Raw genomic sequence first — 14,575 nt, 5'->3', positions numbered from 1 at the left:
GTCATGGTAATTTGAGTCTTGTCGGACGTCTGGGTGGTTCAAAGTAGGTGAAAGGTGTGGGCCGCAGACCTCCCAGCAGAGGCTGGATTCACCGTGAGCACGAAGCAAGCGGGTGGATTTGACTCAGCATCAGGTGTTGACTCAAGCTGTCTGGACCCTCGGGCCTTTCCACAATGGCCTGGTCCTGTCCCACCTTTTTTGAGATTTGTTGCTGTCACACAATTTATAATTACCTTTTTTTTTATCCATAAATTGGTACAATTTCTTTGCTGAAACATTTGATGTTTTTACTATGTTCCACTGTGAATAAAACATTTGTTCATGAAATTTGCAAGTCGTTCTGTTTTGATTACATTTTACACGACATCTCAACTTCTTCAAAATTTGGGTTGTTTATACAACCCAAATTTTGTAATTGTGATGTCTTTGTTGTCTAGAGAAAACTTTCAGGATTATTCCTGAAAGTTTTCTCTAGACACCAAAGATATCGCTCTTGGAAAACTGCTTCTTTTCAAAGTAATGGAACATGATTGTGTTGAATACAGCACATGTTTAGCAATTTAGACATTTATAATTCAATAATGCCTTAAAAACATGCTCTTTCTCATTATTCTGGCATTTAGCAAATAGAAATAATTTTGAAAATCCTAAATGACCGAAAAAGGGAAAAGTTTATTCTGATTTCACGTAAGACACTGTGAAAAAAATGCATGTCTTTTCATATAGTGTATGAAAACTTCTGTTTTCAACTGTATATTTCATATTGCAGTATTTTTATATGGATATCATACAAATGTACACACCCATTTTCACCCATGCTCATAGCAGCACCAAGCTGAGAAATTACCAGAAATGTACTGTGCCTTGCTCTGCTAGCAAAATAGATTTAAAGTCTTTGTCAATTACCTTGTGCAATGAAGTCCTCCATATTTTCTTTGAAAGGTTGCAAGTTATCTTCATCTGACACTTTACATACCTTTTCCACTTCCAATGTACACACTGATGAAACATTTAAAGAAAACCGTAAAATTGTGGTTAGGTTTAAGATGACTACAAAACAAGTAGTGTTTGTGCTCTGGTTAGAGGTCAAAGTTATACTGTACAAAAAATCATGTGTCACCTCTTAGGTCTTTTCGGAGCTGAGTCAAGTCTTTCTGAAAGTCGTCAAACTTCATTTGTGAAGCTTGGAACAGGTCATGAGGCTCAGGAAGTGGAAACACGCATGTCTCTCTGCCAGCATCCTGTTAATAGACCCACACACATTTAAACAATATGAATGCAATGTTGAATTTAGCATTTAATTTGAAATTTTGTGTTACAAAGTTACACAGAATGTTGCTGTCATAATCACCAGGACATACATAGACAGACACATGTAATTTTGTTTTTATAAAAGTACTATATAAAAACTTCCTTTATAATGCAGGATATGAACAAGAGATGAAATTAAACTTTATCTCTTATGTTAGCTTTGTTTTACTTTGTTGCATATAGATGTTGTTTAAAAGCACTCCATGTGAAAAATTACGTGATGAAGAGAGTGGTTAGAAAGAACCAAACTGTAGGACACAAGAGGCAGGATGTTGATCCACAAGTTAGATTTATTGCAAAAAAAACCATTAAAGGTGTAGCATTTCTTAGAGGAATGTATATCACCTACTGTTTTCAATTTTAAACTAAGATCACCTTAAGCTGGGAAACGTAGCTGTCTTGACATAACTTTGAAGATCATATTGTGCACGATCTTGTCTAATATTGTAAGACGCTATGCTCAGAAAATGTTTTATGAGTGACTCAGCAACTATCAAAACTAATTTTAGCTCATTATCTGTGAAACTAATTGAGGTAGAGAGGAACCACTGAGCTACGGCCATCCCATCAATATCAAATTATATGTACACTCAATGATCATTATCTAAAACTTTCTTTAATATTTGTCCTGTGGTACATAAGATATTTTGGTAACTGATGTACAGTGTTTACTCCAAATAGTTAATGGCAATATTTTAAACAATGATCTTGCACAATATGGTAGTGCACAGAATATGCGTTGAAATCTGTTTCAACGACACCAAGCGTTAGCTCAATATCTGAGAAACTGGTATAGCTATTTGTGTTTTTAAGGTTCGCTGGCTATGGCAGTCATCTTGAACCAGACTGACTTCAAAACATAACCAGCTGTAGATTTTACCCAATGATTACTTTCTGCAAGTTTCATTAAAATTCATACTGTGGTGAAATTTTTGTAACAAACACAAACACACATGGGCAAAAACATTAACGTCTGCCTTTGGACATTAAACATAAATAAATAGGTTAATTAGTTAAGATAAAATTGTCTTAACTATTAAGCTACAGAAACTGAAGAGGTTTACCTCATCAAAGTTTTTCAGGTAGTAGGCTACGATGTAAGACAGAAGACTTTTTGCTCCATCCTACAAGTGGAAAGAAGAAAAAGAAGAAACATACTAGTTTGCTGAAAAAGAGAAAACACAGATGAATGCTGTTATGGTTATTTCTAAGCTTTGACAGTTGTGCTATTAACTTGCAAGTGTGGTCCAGGGATAAATAAAAAAAACAGCTGGACTCCGCAGTTTTCTCTGGTCTCCTCCCCAATTTGGCCATCAATGACATGTTTAGCCTCTGGCATTCCAGGTGGTGTCCTGAGAACTATGTGGGCTACGTAGTTCATTGGAGTGCATTTTGGAGAAAACCTGGTCTGATGCAGAAAGATGGCATCAATCCCACTTCACATGGAGCTTCTCCTCTTTCTAGGAATTTTGACGATTTTGTTAGTCATGCAAATTATTGACAACCCAGGGTCCAGTCTAGAAAGCAGAGTTATAGTCTTTGACACCTCTCTGCTACTCTTCCTCTGTTACCTACCTAAACCCCAAACCCTAAACCATGGCCAAAAAAATAGCCCAACAATCAGATCAAGAAAAATAAATCATATAAATTGACAGAAAAGTAAAACCAATAAATGTAGGTAGCTCTCTCACTTTTAAGCCTGTGATAGTTAATGATTTGTTAACTGATCATTATGTTGATGTATTTTGTCTTACAGAAACCTGGCTACAGCAGGAGGATTTTGTTAGTACAAATTAACCCACTGCTAATTATTAAAATTTTCATGTTCCTAGAACAACATGTTGATGATGGTTGCTGAGGCAAAAACTGGAGGAGTTCGGAGAGGCCATGGAGAAAGACTTCCATACGGCTTTGAGGCGATTCTGGTCCACCATACGGTGTCTCAGGAGGGGAAAGCAGTGCAGCACCAACACTGTTTATAGTGGGGGTGATGTGCTGCTGACCTCGACTCGGGATGTCGTGGGTCAGTGGGCGGAATACTTCGAAGACCTCCTCAATCCCACCGGCACGTCTTCCATTGAGGAGGCAGAGCCTGGGGACTTTGGGTCGGGCTCTCCAATCGCCGGTGCTGAGGTCACCGATGTGGTTAAAAAGCTTCTTGATGGCAAGGCTCCGGGGGTGGATGAGATTTGCCCGGAGTACCTTTAGGCTCTGGATGTTGTAGGGTTGTGTTGGCTAACGCAACTCTGCAATATTGCGTGGACATCTAGGGCAGTTCCCCTGGATTGGCAGACTGGGGTGGTGGTCCCCTTATTCAAAAAGGGGGACCGGAGAGTGTGTTCCAACTATAGAGGGATCACTCTCTTAAGCCTCCCTGGTAAGGTCTATTTGGGGGTTCTGGAGAAGAGGGTCGGTCGGATAGTCGAACCTCGGATTCAGGAAGAGCAGTGCGGTTTTTGTCCTGGTAAATTTGAAAAGCAGATCAGCAGTGTTGTTCAGAAAAGTTTTTATCAGCTTCGTCAAATATCAAAGGTCAAACCAATCTTAACAAGATCTGACTTGGAGAAATTAATCCACGCTTTTATGATAGCTTGTCTTGATTATTGTAATGCACTGTATGTAGGCATTAGCCAAACCTCTCTAGCCCGTCTGCAGCTTGTGCAGAACTCTTCTGCTCGCTTGTTAACTCGGGCCCGTAGGCGCGAGCACATTACTCCCATCTTGGCGACCCTTCATTGGCTCCCTGTGCACTACAGAATTAATTTAAACTCCTGTTATTTGTTTTTAAATGCTTGAACAACTTGGCCCCACCATATTTATCTAAGCTGCTTTAGCCTTACTGCCCGCCCCAATCCCTAAGATCAGCTGATCAGTTACTGCTGACAGTCCCTAAAACTAGGCTGAAGCTCAGAGGTGACAGAGCATTTGCTGTTGCTGCTCCCAAGCTCTGGAACAATTTACCCCTGAGTGGCAGACAGGCCTCCTCTCTTCCTGTTTTTAAATCTCTTTTAAAAACACACTTTTATTCTTTGGCTTTTAACACACTGGGATTTTTGTCCTTNCGTGAGTTTTGTCTTTCTTGGCACCTAAAACATACCTGCTGTGGACCCGTATGTGTATGTCTCTTTTTATCTATTTATCTTTTTATCTGTTTATTTGTTTTATCTATTTCCTTTTTACTGTTTTTATCTATCTATTGTACAGCACTTTGGCTACCCCTGTGGTTCTTAAAATGTGCTATAGAAATAAAGTTAATTGATTGATTGATTGGTTGTGGAACACTGGACCAGCTCTATACCCTCAGTAGGGTGCATGGGAGTTCGCCCAACCAGTTTACATGTGTTTTGTGGACTTGGAGAAGGCGTTCGACCGTGTCCCTCTGGGAATCCTGTGGGGGTACTCCGGGAGTATGGGGTACCGGGCCCTTTGATACGGGCTGTTAGGTCCCTATATGACTGGTGTCAGAGCTTGGTCCGCATTGCCTGCAGTAAGTCAGATTCGTTTCCAGTGAGAGTTGAACTCCGCCAAGGTTGTCCTTTGTCACTGATTCTGTTCATGACGTTTATGGACAGAATTTCTAGGCGCAGCCAAGGTGTTGAGGGAATCCGTTTTGGTGACCTTAGGATTGCATCTCTGCTTTTTGCAGATGATGTGGTTCTATTGGCTTCATCAGGCCGTGATCTACAGCTTTTCGCTGGAGCGGTTTGCAGCCGAGTGCGAAACGACCGGGATGAGGATCAGTGCCTCCAAATCCGAGGCCATGGTCTCGAGCGGAAAAGGGTAGAGTGCCTTCTCTGGGTCGGGGAAGATGTCCTGCCCCAAGTGGAGGAGTTTTGGGTATCTTGGGGTCTTGTTCACCATTGAGGGAAAAATGGAGCGGGAGATTGATAGGCGGACTGGTGCAGCATCTGCAGCGAAGCGGGCACTGTACCAGTCTGTCGTGGTGAAGAGAAAGCTGAGTCAAAAGGCAAAGCTCTCGATTTACTGGTCGATCTACGTTCCTACCCTCATCTGTGGTCACGAGCTTTGGGTAGTGAACGAAAGAATGAGATCGCAAATACAACCGGTTAAAATAAGTTTTCTCCACAGGGTGTCTGGGCTTTCCCTTAGAGATAGGGTAAGAAGCTCGGTCATCTGGGAGGGACTCAGAGTAGAGCCACTGCTTCTCCACGTTGAGAGGAGCCACCCACTCCCAGAAATACACACAAACATAGATTCAACATGATATTCCTGAATTCTGATCAATTAATTTGAATTAAACACATATCATAGTTGCTTAAGATCAGGGCTCTCAAGTTTTGATCTTTCTCTCCATCCTCTCAGCTGTAATATTATAAATACTGATCAGTAAACAGCTGTAACTTGTTATTTATTAGTAGCTTTAGCTAACCTGAACATTTCCAGGCCTGCTCTTGATGCTCAGACAGAACTTCATGCTGTCTTTCAACCACTTTGAAAAGCTTTCTTTCATGCCTACATCTTTATCTTTCTGCCTCTCCATCTTTAGCTCTCTGTCATGAGATGACAACACGACTCACACGAAAACAATTGCGCTCCCGCACATGCTCAAGGGGGTGCGCAGGAGCGCCACTGTGGACACAGAGTGGAGCGGGTCTCCTGGAAGGTGCCTCTACTCATCGGGTCTGTTTAGGCTCATAGAAAACACAAAGGCAAACAATCTAGACTGATGGTAAGAGGTGCTGGGCTGGTTCGGGGCTACTTATAACCCCCCCCCNCCGTGTGTCTGAGTTTTTCCCAGTGGATGAGAGGCTAGCTTCCCTGCACCTTTGAGTGGGGAAACAGGTTCTGTTGCCTACGCACCTAACAGCAGTAGTACCAAGTACCAAGCCTTCTTGGAGTCCTTAGCTGGGGTGCTGGAAGTTGCTCTGGTAGGAATGGCCTTTCTGATCTGAACCCACGGGGGGTGTTGTCCATAACGAACACTATATTCAAACATAAGAGTGTCCATATGGTTGTCCATACTTGATGGACCCAACCAGTCTATATGTGTTTTGTGGACTTGGAGAAGCCATTTGACAGTGTACCCTGGGATGCCTGTGGGGGATGCTCCGTGAATATGGAACTGAGTGTTTGTTATTATGGGTCATTTGGTCCCGATGCATAAGGAATTTGAGTCTGGTTTGGATTATTGGCAGAAGTCGTGGTGGGAGTTGGACTTCACCAGGAATGCCCTTTGTCACCAATTCTGTTCATATCTTTTATGGATTGAATTTTTTGGTGTAGCCAGGGATCAGAAGGGGTCCAGTTCTGTGACCTCAAGATTTCATCTCTGATATGCGTTGATGATCTGGTCCTGTTAATGTCACTGTGCCACTTTCACTTTCATTATGCCAGCATTTATAACACCAGGACCGGAGAGTAGTTAAAAACACACATAAGCATTGCATCACCTCAGTTGTGTACAAAATGGGCCATTATCCGGCGCATTTTAAAAATCAAAAAACCTGCATCAGCAATTGAAACATATCTGGTATGCTACTGTCAAAACTAAATAAAATAGAATAAAATAAATAACATATTTGCTCTCACCAAAACGGCTGTGTCCCCCAAAACACTTATTTCAACACAAAATCCATTCTCCTTTTTTCCCCCACCAGGGACAGGTTAGGTAGCTCGGGGGTCGGCCATCTTCCTCTAACGAGATCTAGCTTCTCTTGAAAAGCCAGTGTATCAGCAACCAAATCAACGTGTTGCTCACCTTCGGCCATTGTGAGTTAAAAAGGTTTTTAACCGTTAACAGTCCCGGGTGTGACTCTGTTGATCTGCATAGCACTGCCGTGGGTCAAACTAGTAAATATCCATATCCAATCACAGGACACGTAAATGTCACGTTCAACGTGAGGCCAGCTAGAGGGCCTTACTGACACAACTTGTGATCTGATTGGCTATCGCAACTATCTATCAACTGTATTTGCTTGTTCACTTACAGTGCACAGACGCCTGCATTGTTGATTCTGAAGGCCCAGGCAGATTTCATACAGCCTGGCAACATAAGGTAGCTGAATTCTGATTGGATAAAAACTCTAACCTAAAACCAACAGCACTGGAAGGAGCATAATATGACATGAAGAGAATAGGAATACTTTTAGATATCTAGGGAAAGTAAATTAAAAATTAAATTAACCTTTATAATAATTATAATCATGATTTCTGGTTATGTTAGGCCAGCAGAGAAGGCTTTGCTGGTCCTGACGGCCCACCACTAGCAATTAGCGTAAAGAGATGTCACAGTGACCCAGTCACAAAGTTCAGGTAGCCCTAGACAGGCCAAACAAAGGGAGAATTGTCATATTGCTTTCCCAAGCCAGAGAGGATGCATAATCCTTTCAACAAATTCTGGGTTTGCCATGGGGTCTTATTCCAGTAGCACATACCCAGAAACCTTCAGAGGAATGTGACCAGGAGGTATCCAAATCAGATGCCCAAACCACCTGAAATTACTTATTTTTATACAGAGAAGCAGCAGCTCTACTTCAAGTTCCCCTCTGATGATAGAGGTCCTTAGCTTATCTTTAAGGCTGACCACCGTCCACCCTAAAGAGGAAGCTTATTTTAGTCACTTGTATCCGGATTCTCGTTCTTTCTATGATGACGATCCAAACCTCATGACCATAGGTGAGGTTTGTAATGCAGACAGACCAATAAATAAATAAGTTTGCCTTTCAGCTCTTCTTCTTTACCACGTCAGACTCGACCAACACCCTTATTACTGTGGACAAGGCCCCAGTCAGTCAATCCATCTCTTGCTCCATCCTACTGTCACTCATGAACAAGACTCCCAAAACTTGATCTCCTTCACTTGAGGCAGTGAGTAATCCCTTACTTGGAGCCTAGGTTTTCTTGTTTTGAAAATTGATATACTGTGTCAACAACTGACAGCACCCAGACAAAGGGTTCATTTTACCACAGATGAGTTCAGAAGGATTCAGATTACCACAGATGACTACTGTGCATGCGGTTGGCAGCACCAAAGTAAGAGGACCAGACCTGTGCCAATACTATGGAGAGACACACCAGGGAGCATTAGAGTCTGATTTCAGATCACCTCTAGTAGCCATTTGAGGGACGCTGACAGTACAGGGCTATATCAGTGACATTCTAAATCCACATGTCTTACCCCTCCTGAGAAGACAACATCTGTCCACATGTGGCACATTAGTCTATGAGCTGTCTGTGTCATTTTGAGGTCCTCCTGTAGACAGCCAAGTCTCACAATCTTTCCCCCAATCAAACATGTGTGGGACCTACTCAGATGTTAACTTATTTATCAGTGAGTATATTAACTGTGAGTTTTTTATTTCAGTTTCAGGATGGAAGATAAACATTTGAATGTCTCTCAGAAATGTATGTTTTACTCACGCTGCTCTTGACATCTTTGAGTTTTGGCAGTATGTCAAGGATGAAGCCATCAGCTTGACCTCTGGTTCGATTGCCACCATTCATGAAATTACCAAATGCCAGAACCAGACCAAGAATATTCTTTACTGTTCTACTGTCATGCAGAGCCTGTAAAAATATCAAATATAAAAAGGAATAAAGAATGGAACACAATGCAGATGATTTTCTGAGCTTTTTTTTCTCTAAATCTGTCAGATGAACAAAATACTAATATTTTGAAGTTTTAAGAAATCTAGTGCAATGTGTAGCACTTTGAGCACGTGTTGTGAATGATTTAGCTGCAACTGCACATTCAGCAACAGCTTAAGAACTGTAAAGTTGACTGAATTATAGCCACTTTTGTGTTTACTAAGGTCAGCTAGCTGTGGTAGTCATCCTGAATTGGGTTGATTCTAAACATTAATCAGTTGTACAGTAGAAGTACATCAAATCATACTCACACATGCACAAACTTACGTACACACATACACACAGATTAAGACACAAGTAAAACATTATTAGCTGCTTTTTGGGCAGATAATAAACATGTGTAATTATATCTTTCTTACACATGTTTATTTTTCCATTTGTTTTCCCTGTCACAGCTTTAAAAGTACAGTAACAAGCAGTGTTCTGCAGCTGTTTTACTTACCTTGCACACCCTCTGCAGTATGTCCAATTTCCTTGTTATACAGGACATGGACTCAGAAAAGTTGGATCGAAAGAGGATGCAGAACACTCTGCTGGAGAAATTTGGGATCAGAGAGAGTTGGTAGAGAAATCTGCAAAAGAACAAAACATGCATTAGAAAACTTTATTTTTGGTTTAACTTTGTTATCTAGTTTATTAGGGGTCCCATGGAGGCAAGAGGACATTGCTGCTTCCATGCATCGAGCAGAGCATGGAACCCTATTGAAACTGGGTTCCATGTAATAATATTAATATTATTATTATTATTATTATTATTATTATTATTATTATTATTATTAATAATAATAATAATAGTTATTATTATTATTATTATTATTATTATTATTATTATGTAAATAAATCAAAAGTTGTGAATTTTTAAGTCTACTATCTATGTGTTCCTTGCACTATACTGAATCACATGATATAGGTCATACTTATTTCTGCCTAAAAAAATTTTCTACATTGCAAAATTTGCAAAACACATTTTTTAATTATATTCTCAAAGGATTAAAGCTCAATTGTCATGAAACCTACCATGGTAAATCTAGATGCCAAGCTGAAGATAAGTTATGAAAGACAGGTTTGTTTGTTTTTTTATGTGCACGTTATGCCTGTGCAAATAGTTGTAGCAAGCGAGCTAAAACACATATTTGGCCATATCTGGAAAAAACAATAGCTGATGAAATGAAATTTAAACTGCTGTTGTGGGAGTCAGTTCTAAACTAATTGATCAAAATTTTAAAACACTGAGCCATAGAAGCCCAAAAACCAAAAAATAAAATTCACTCAAAAATTGCTTATCAGATCTTTATGAAATTTAGCACAGATTTTTAGTACCTGGCCTTGAAGTCAAACCCAAAACAGTTTGTCTCTAAAAACTGTCAGCAACTGCCTGTATTAGGGTAAAAAATTAAAAATTACACTAGTAATTCAAAGAAGTCACTCACGTTTTTAAAAAGAAAACTTAAAAATCCTGAACAAACAAATCACTTTAGCAAAATTAGTGTCAGTGAAGAAAAAAAACACTAAGCCCCATGTTAGGGGTTTTTACATTATCAGCCTTTGTGCTCATGTGGAACACTGCCTACGTGAGAGACCAAGGTCAGACGGTGGGCTGGCGGGCGCCACACCATCTGGCTCTCCCAAACAGTGATGTGTTATGTGTTTTTGCTATGATCAGAACATGGCCTTGGCCTGCTCAGATCAACCCCTTTTTTCTTCTTATTTCTTCTTCCTTTAAATAAAGAGAAAGCCCAAGTGGAGGGGCAGAACTTCCTGGACAGCACGCCATTAGGAGCTGTTGTGGAATCTCTCCTCTTTGCGAAGGCCTTCACAAAAAGACAACAAGCCTCTCCGGTGTGATTTTTCCTTAGCAGGTTAAATAAATAAAAACCCTGACACCCCAAATACCACAATAAAATCAGCCCTCATGAATACAGGTACTTAATATTTTTGCCAAAATATTTGTTTGTGTTTTTTAGTTTTATTTTTTATGTTTTTGCAAAGATTGACCTGTATTATCATTTTTTACAGATATACTGTAAAAAAATACATATTGCAGCCAGTATTACTATGATGAGATTGAACTCTTATAGTTTCATATTTGTAGGGTTTCTGTGCACAGATTAAAACATTTTTAGGGTGAAATATGAATGAAAATCAAAAATAGTCCCAAAACGTCCAGTTTCACCCTAGACCCCAGAGGGAGTTAAATTTTACAATAGTGGTTTGAAAACTGATTGCATATTTTTAAAAATTTCTCTCTATTTTTACATAATCAGGGCTTATGGAGCAGTCTGTTGTTGTCCTAGCCAAGTGGAAGTTCTTTACTTCTTTTTCTTTGGTTTGTGAGCTTTCTTTGTTTTAAATAAAGCTCTGGAGAGGAAATCTGGAGAGGAAATTAATCTATGTATCTATGTATCATTCGTTCTTTCCTTTTTCAATTGACTATCAAAAATCAAATAATGAAAAATTAACTGGTTATTTTGTTTTTTTTTTTGTTTTTTAATATGACACCAAAAACAAATAAATGCCTGTTTTTTCGTATTTTACTTTTAGGCTAAGATTAGCTCTTTCTGGGGTTTTTTTCTTCACATTTTGAAGGTTTCCCAGTAACACAGATTTAAGGAGGCAATGGGAAGCTGCAGTAAGAAGGGAGGGTTTTGTTGCTACAGTCGTCTCAGCTCTGTAATGAACATTTCAAACCAGAGGACTTTAACAGGACCAGCTTAGAGATGATGTGACCCCACCTGTCTTCAACTTCCCATCTCATTTCCAAAGAGGAGTTGTTTTTTTCCGTACATGTTAACAGAAATGTCTATGATTCATGTGTAAACCTAAAATTAATATCACACTTTGTTAAACCTGTTTTTACCTGTTAGTTCTTTCTACATGTTTAAGAATTAACGATGTATTGTGTGTGTATTCCAATACACTGTGGGATACTAAAACCTTTTCAAGTTGTTTTCAATTAAATTATTTTTAACTATTATGTGTCTTATATTTTAGGACACAGAAACCTGAAGCAAAGCTGCAGAGAGCTTCCAGTGGACCTCAGCTCTCCAGCCCCAGTTAAAGCAGGGCAGTGTGAGACCCTGGAATGACCTGGGGTTTTCAAAGATTATTTTTTCAGGCCTTTAAAAAAACTGCATGTGTGTGTGCATACATAGCACAGAAAAATATAAACAAATTATTGATGTGGTGTATACAGAAGGCTCAGGATTGTGTGTGTATATGTGTGTAAGAGAGTGAAACAAATTTGAATGAACAATCAAACTTGTTTCTTTATTAAAATATGAAATGTATTGAAATATACATCTTTTAATATGCCATACTAAATGTCTGTCTTTGTTAAATAGCATAAAACAAAGTATTTTAGCATGAAAGTACGTATTTTTAATATGTGAAAGCGTCCTGCATCATAACTACATCTCTGCTGTTTGGAACAAACCAAACTGTGTGAAAATCGGGTAAAGATTCAGAGAGTTCTGATTATTTTAGTTGGACAAACAGCTTCCTCAGTACAAAGAAATGAACTGGTGGGCACGTGAAGGACCAGGCCAAGATGGTGGCCGCGCTGACTCGTCAGATCCAACAGACAGTGCCAGTCTTAGAGGTGTCTGTGTAAACAATGTCTATGGTGGCCGGTAACAAGATAACGTTTGTTGTTTGGTAGCTCTCCTTACCAAACTTGCGGGTCACTTAAACCAATGAAATATTAACAACAAATTCTGTCCTGCTCCCCGTTTTTCAATTTCGTGTTTTCGATCTTAGCCTAAAAATGAAATGTGAAAAACCAGGCGTTTTTCGATTTTGGTGTCATAAAAAAAAATAAAAAAACAAAATACCCAGTCCGTTTTTCATTATTTGATTTTTGATAGTCAACTGAAAATGGTAAGAACGAATGATACGCGGATTGAAATGTCCCTAAAACAAGTTAACTTTTTTTGATTGACACAATAATTTGCTAAGAAAATGAACAAATAATGTAATGTTTTTTTTTAAAAACGTTTTTCCCTGAGAACAGTTAAATTAAAATTTTAGTTTTTAATCTTTTTAATCTTTCTCCCTGCAAAGTAAGAGTGACATGAAAAGTTTTAGAACCTCTGAATTACAGTCGGTGTTTCAGTTCCTCAGGTAGGAGTTAAAATTTGTAAAACCATAGCAAAAAGCTAAATTAGTAAAAGATATTGTTAAAAATAATAGCTAAATAATGGTTAAAAACAAAACAGTAGCTAAAAAAACAAATGTTCAGAAATAGTATTTAAAAGTCAAAAATTGAAAACCTGTAGGTAAAGTCTAAAATGAGCAAAAGTTTAGTTAAAAGCTAAAATGAGGAAAACAATAGTCGCATTGTGTTTTTTTGTGGTTTGTTTGCTGTTTTGTTTATGCTTTTTGCTATTGTGTTATTTTGTCTGTTTCCTTGTTCTTTTATTTTTGGCATCTCTTGTGTTCACTTTTTCCCTGAATGTCTACCTGTATTAAAACATGTGGTAACCTGTATTTTGTTTTGTTTTGTTTTTATTAAATTCCTATCTGCATTCTGTCCTTAAGTCAAATCTGCATCCTTGAGTCTTGTCTTGCAAAAACCTGACCGAATAACTGGCTCAGAACAGGACCCAGCAGACTCCCAGCTCCCCAGTAGAATTTTGGACTTTACATATTACAGTAAAGATCTACATAAACACTATGGCTACTTCTGGGCTAGAGTGTAGGCTGCTTTTCGTTTGTTGGAGGAATTTGCTCACTACCCTTGATTAAAGGACTCACCAGGAATGACAGTACTGTTGGTCTAGGCAGAGCAAGAATATGCTGAGGTCCAAGACTTCTACTTTGCAGCTACAGTTTCCATCCCCTCATATACCTATCTGTAGTGTTAAGCTTGCCTCCAACCACACTCCAGAGTCCTGTCATGCTTCAGAGACCCCTGATTCCAGCTACTCCCCTGAATCCAGTCACTTATAGTCACACTGCTGTCACCACTGTTGTTAAAATAATTCAGACTTCTCTGCCTCACCTGCTCAACCAGAATTTTTATCCGCGTATAAAAGCGATCTCCCAAGCTTTGTTTTAAAGTCCCATGCCACCACCATCCTGTTATCAACTGGAAGGAAGTCCCCTGTCCTACTGCACTGAAGCCACACCCAAACCCACTAGCTGCCCAGATATCAACACCTCTCACATCTCCAAGAGGGTCTTGCCAGACACTGATGCTTTGCCACCGCCAGTGGCGCCGGATTCATTTTCTAGGTGGGGGGGCCACCGGAGTGTTTCGTCACCTTATTAATTTTACCTGCATCGAATCATCGTCTAACATCAATAAAAATTGAATAATGAAACGCTTTTTCAACTATGACTTTTTGTTCCAATATATTATCATGAATAATGATAATTAGTTAAAACTAACCAACAGCTTTAGAAATGACCACAATAAAAGTAAACACAGGTAAATAACATGCGCACGGGCATAGATGGAATAATCCAACATATGAGCAACAGGATTATACAAACGCTTGTGCGGCGGAACTAATTAAGAGCATTCGGTATTAAAACAACATAAACTTTGTCAGACTTGGAACATATAACCAAACATTATATTAGTAAAAAGATTTCTTCTGAGGCTATTTATAAGTATGTCGCTCATTGTAACTATTTACATCCTAATGACACTAAT

At 39.2% G+C, this 14,575-nt stretch overlaps 1 protein-coding gene across 1 annotated transcript in view; it reads right to left on the bottom strand.

The window, feature by feature from the left end:
* The window catches only part of fmn2b (formin 2b), a 53,187-nt gene that overhangs the window by 10,147 nt on the left and 28,465 nt on the right, over positions 1–14,575 (bottom strand). The window contains exons 6-10 of the mRNA XM_037981375.1: positions 9,362–9,491; positions 8,692–8,838; positions 2,376–2,435; positions 1,121–1,241; positions 907–999 (exon numbers count right to left, since the gene is read on the bottom strand). Of these exons, the coding sequence (XP_037837303.1) occupies positions 907–999; positions 1,121–1,241; positions 2,376–2,435; positions 8,692–8,838; positions 9,362–9,491 (551 nt within the window). The remainder of the gene's footprint in view (positions 1–906; positions 1,000–1,120; positions 1,242–2,375; positions 2,436–8,691; positions 8,839–9,361; positions 9,492–14,575) is intronic.

The sequence above is a fragment of the Kryptolebias marmoratus genome, linkage group LG2 (genome assembly GCF_001649575.2).
Source record: "Kryptolebias marmoratus isolate JLee-2015 linkage group LG2, ASM164957v2, whole genome shotgun sequence".
NCBI classification, from domain to species: domain Eukaryota; kingdom Metazoa; phylum Chordata; class Actinopteri; order Cyprinodontiformes; family Rivulidae; genus Kryptolebias; species Kryptolebias marmoratus.
This window is presented reverse-complemented; position numbering and strand designations above follow the sequence as displayed.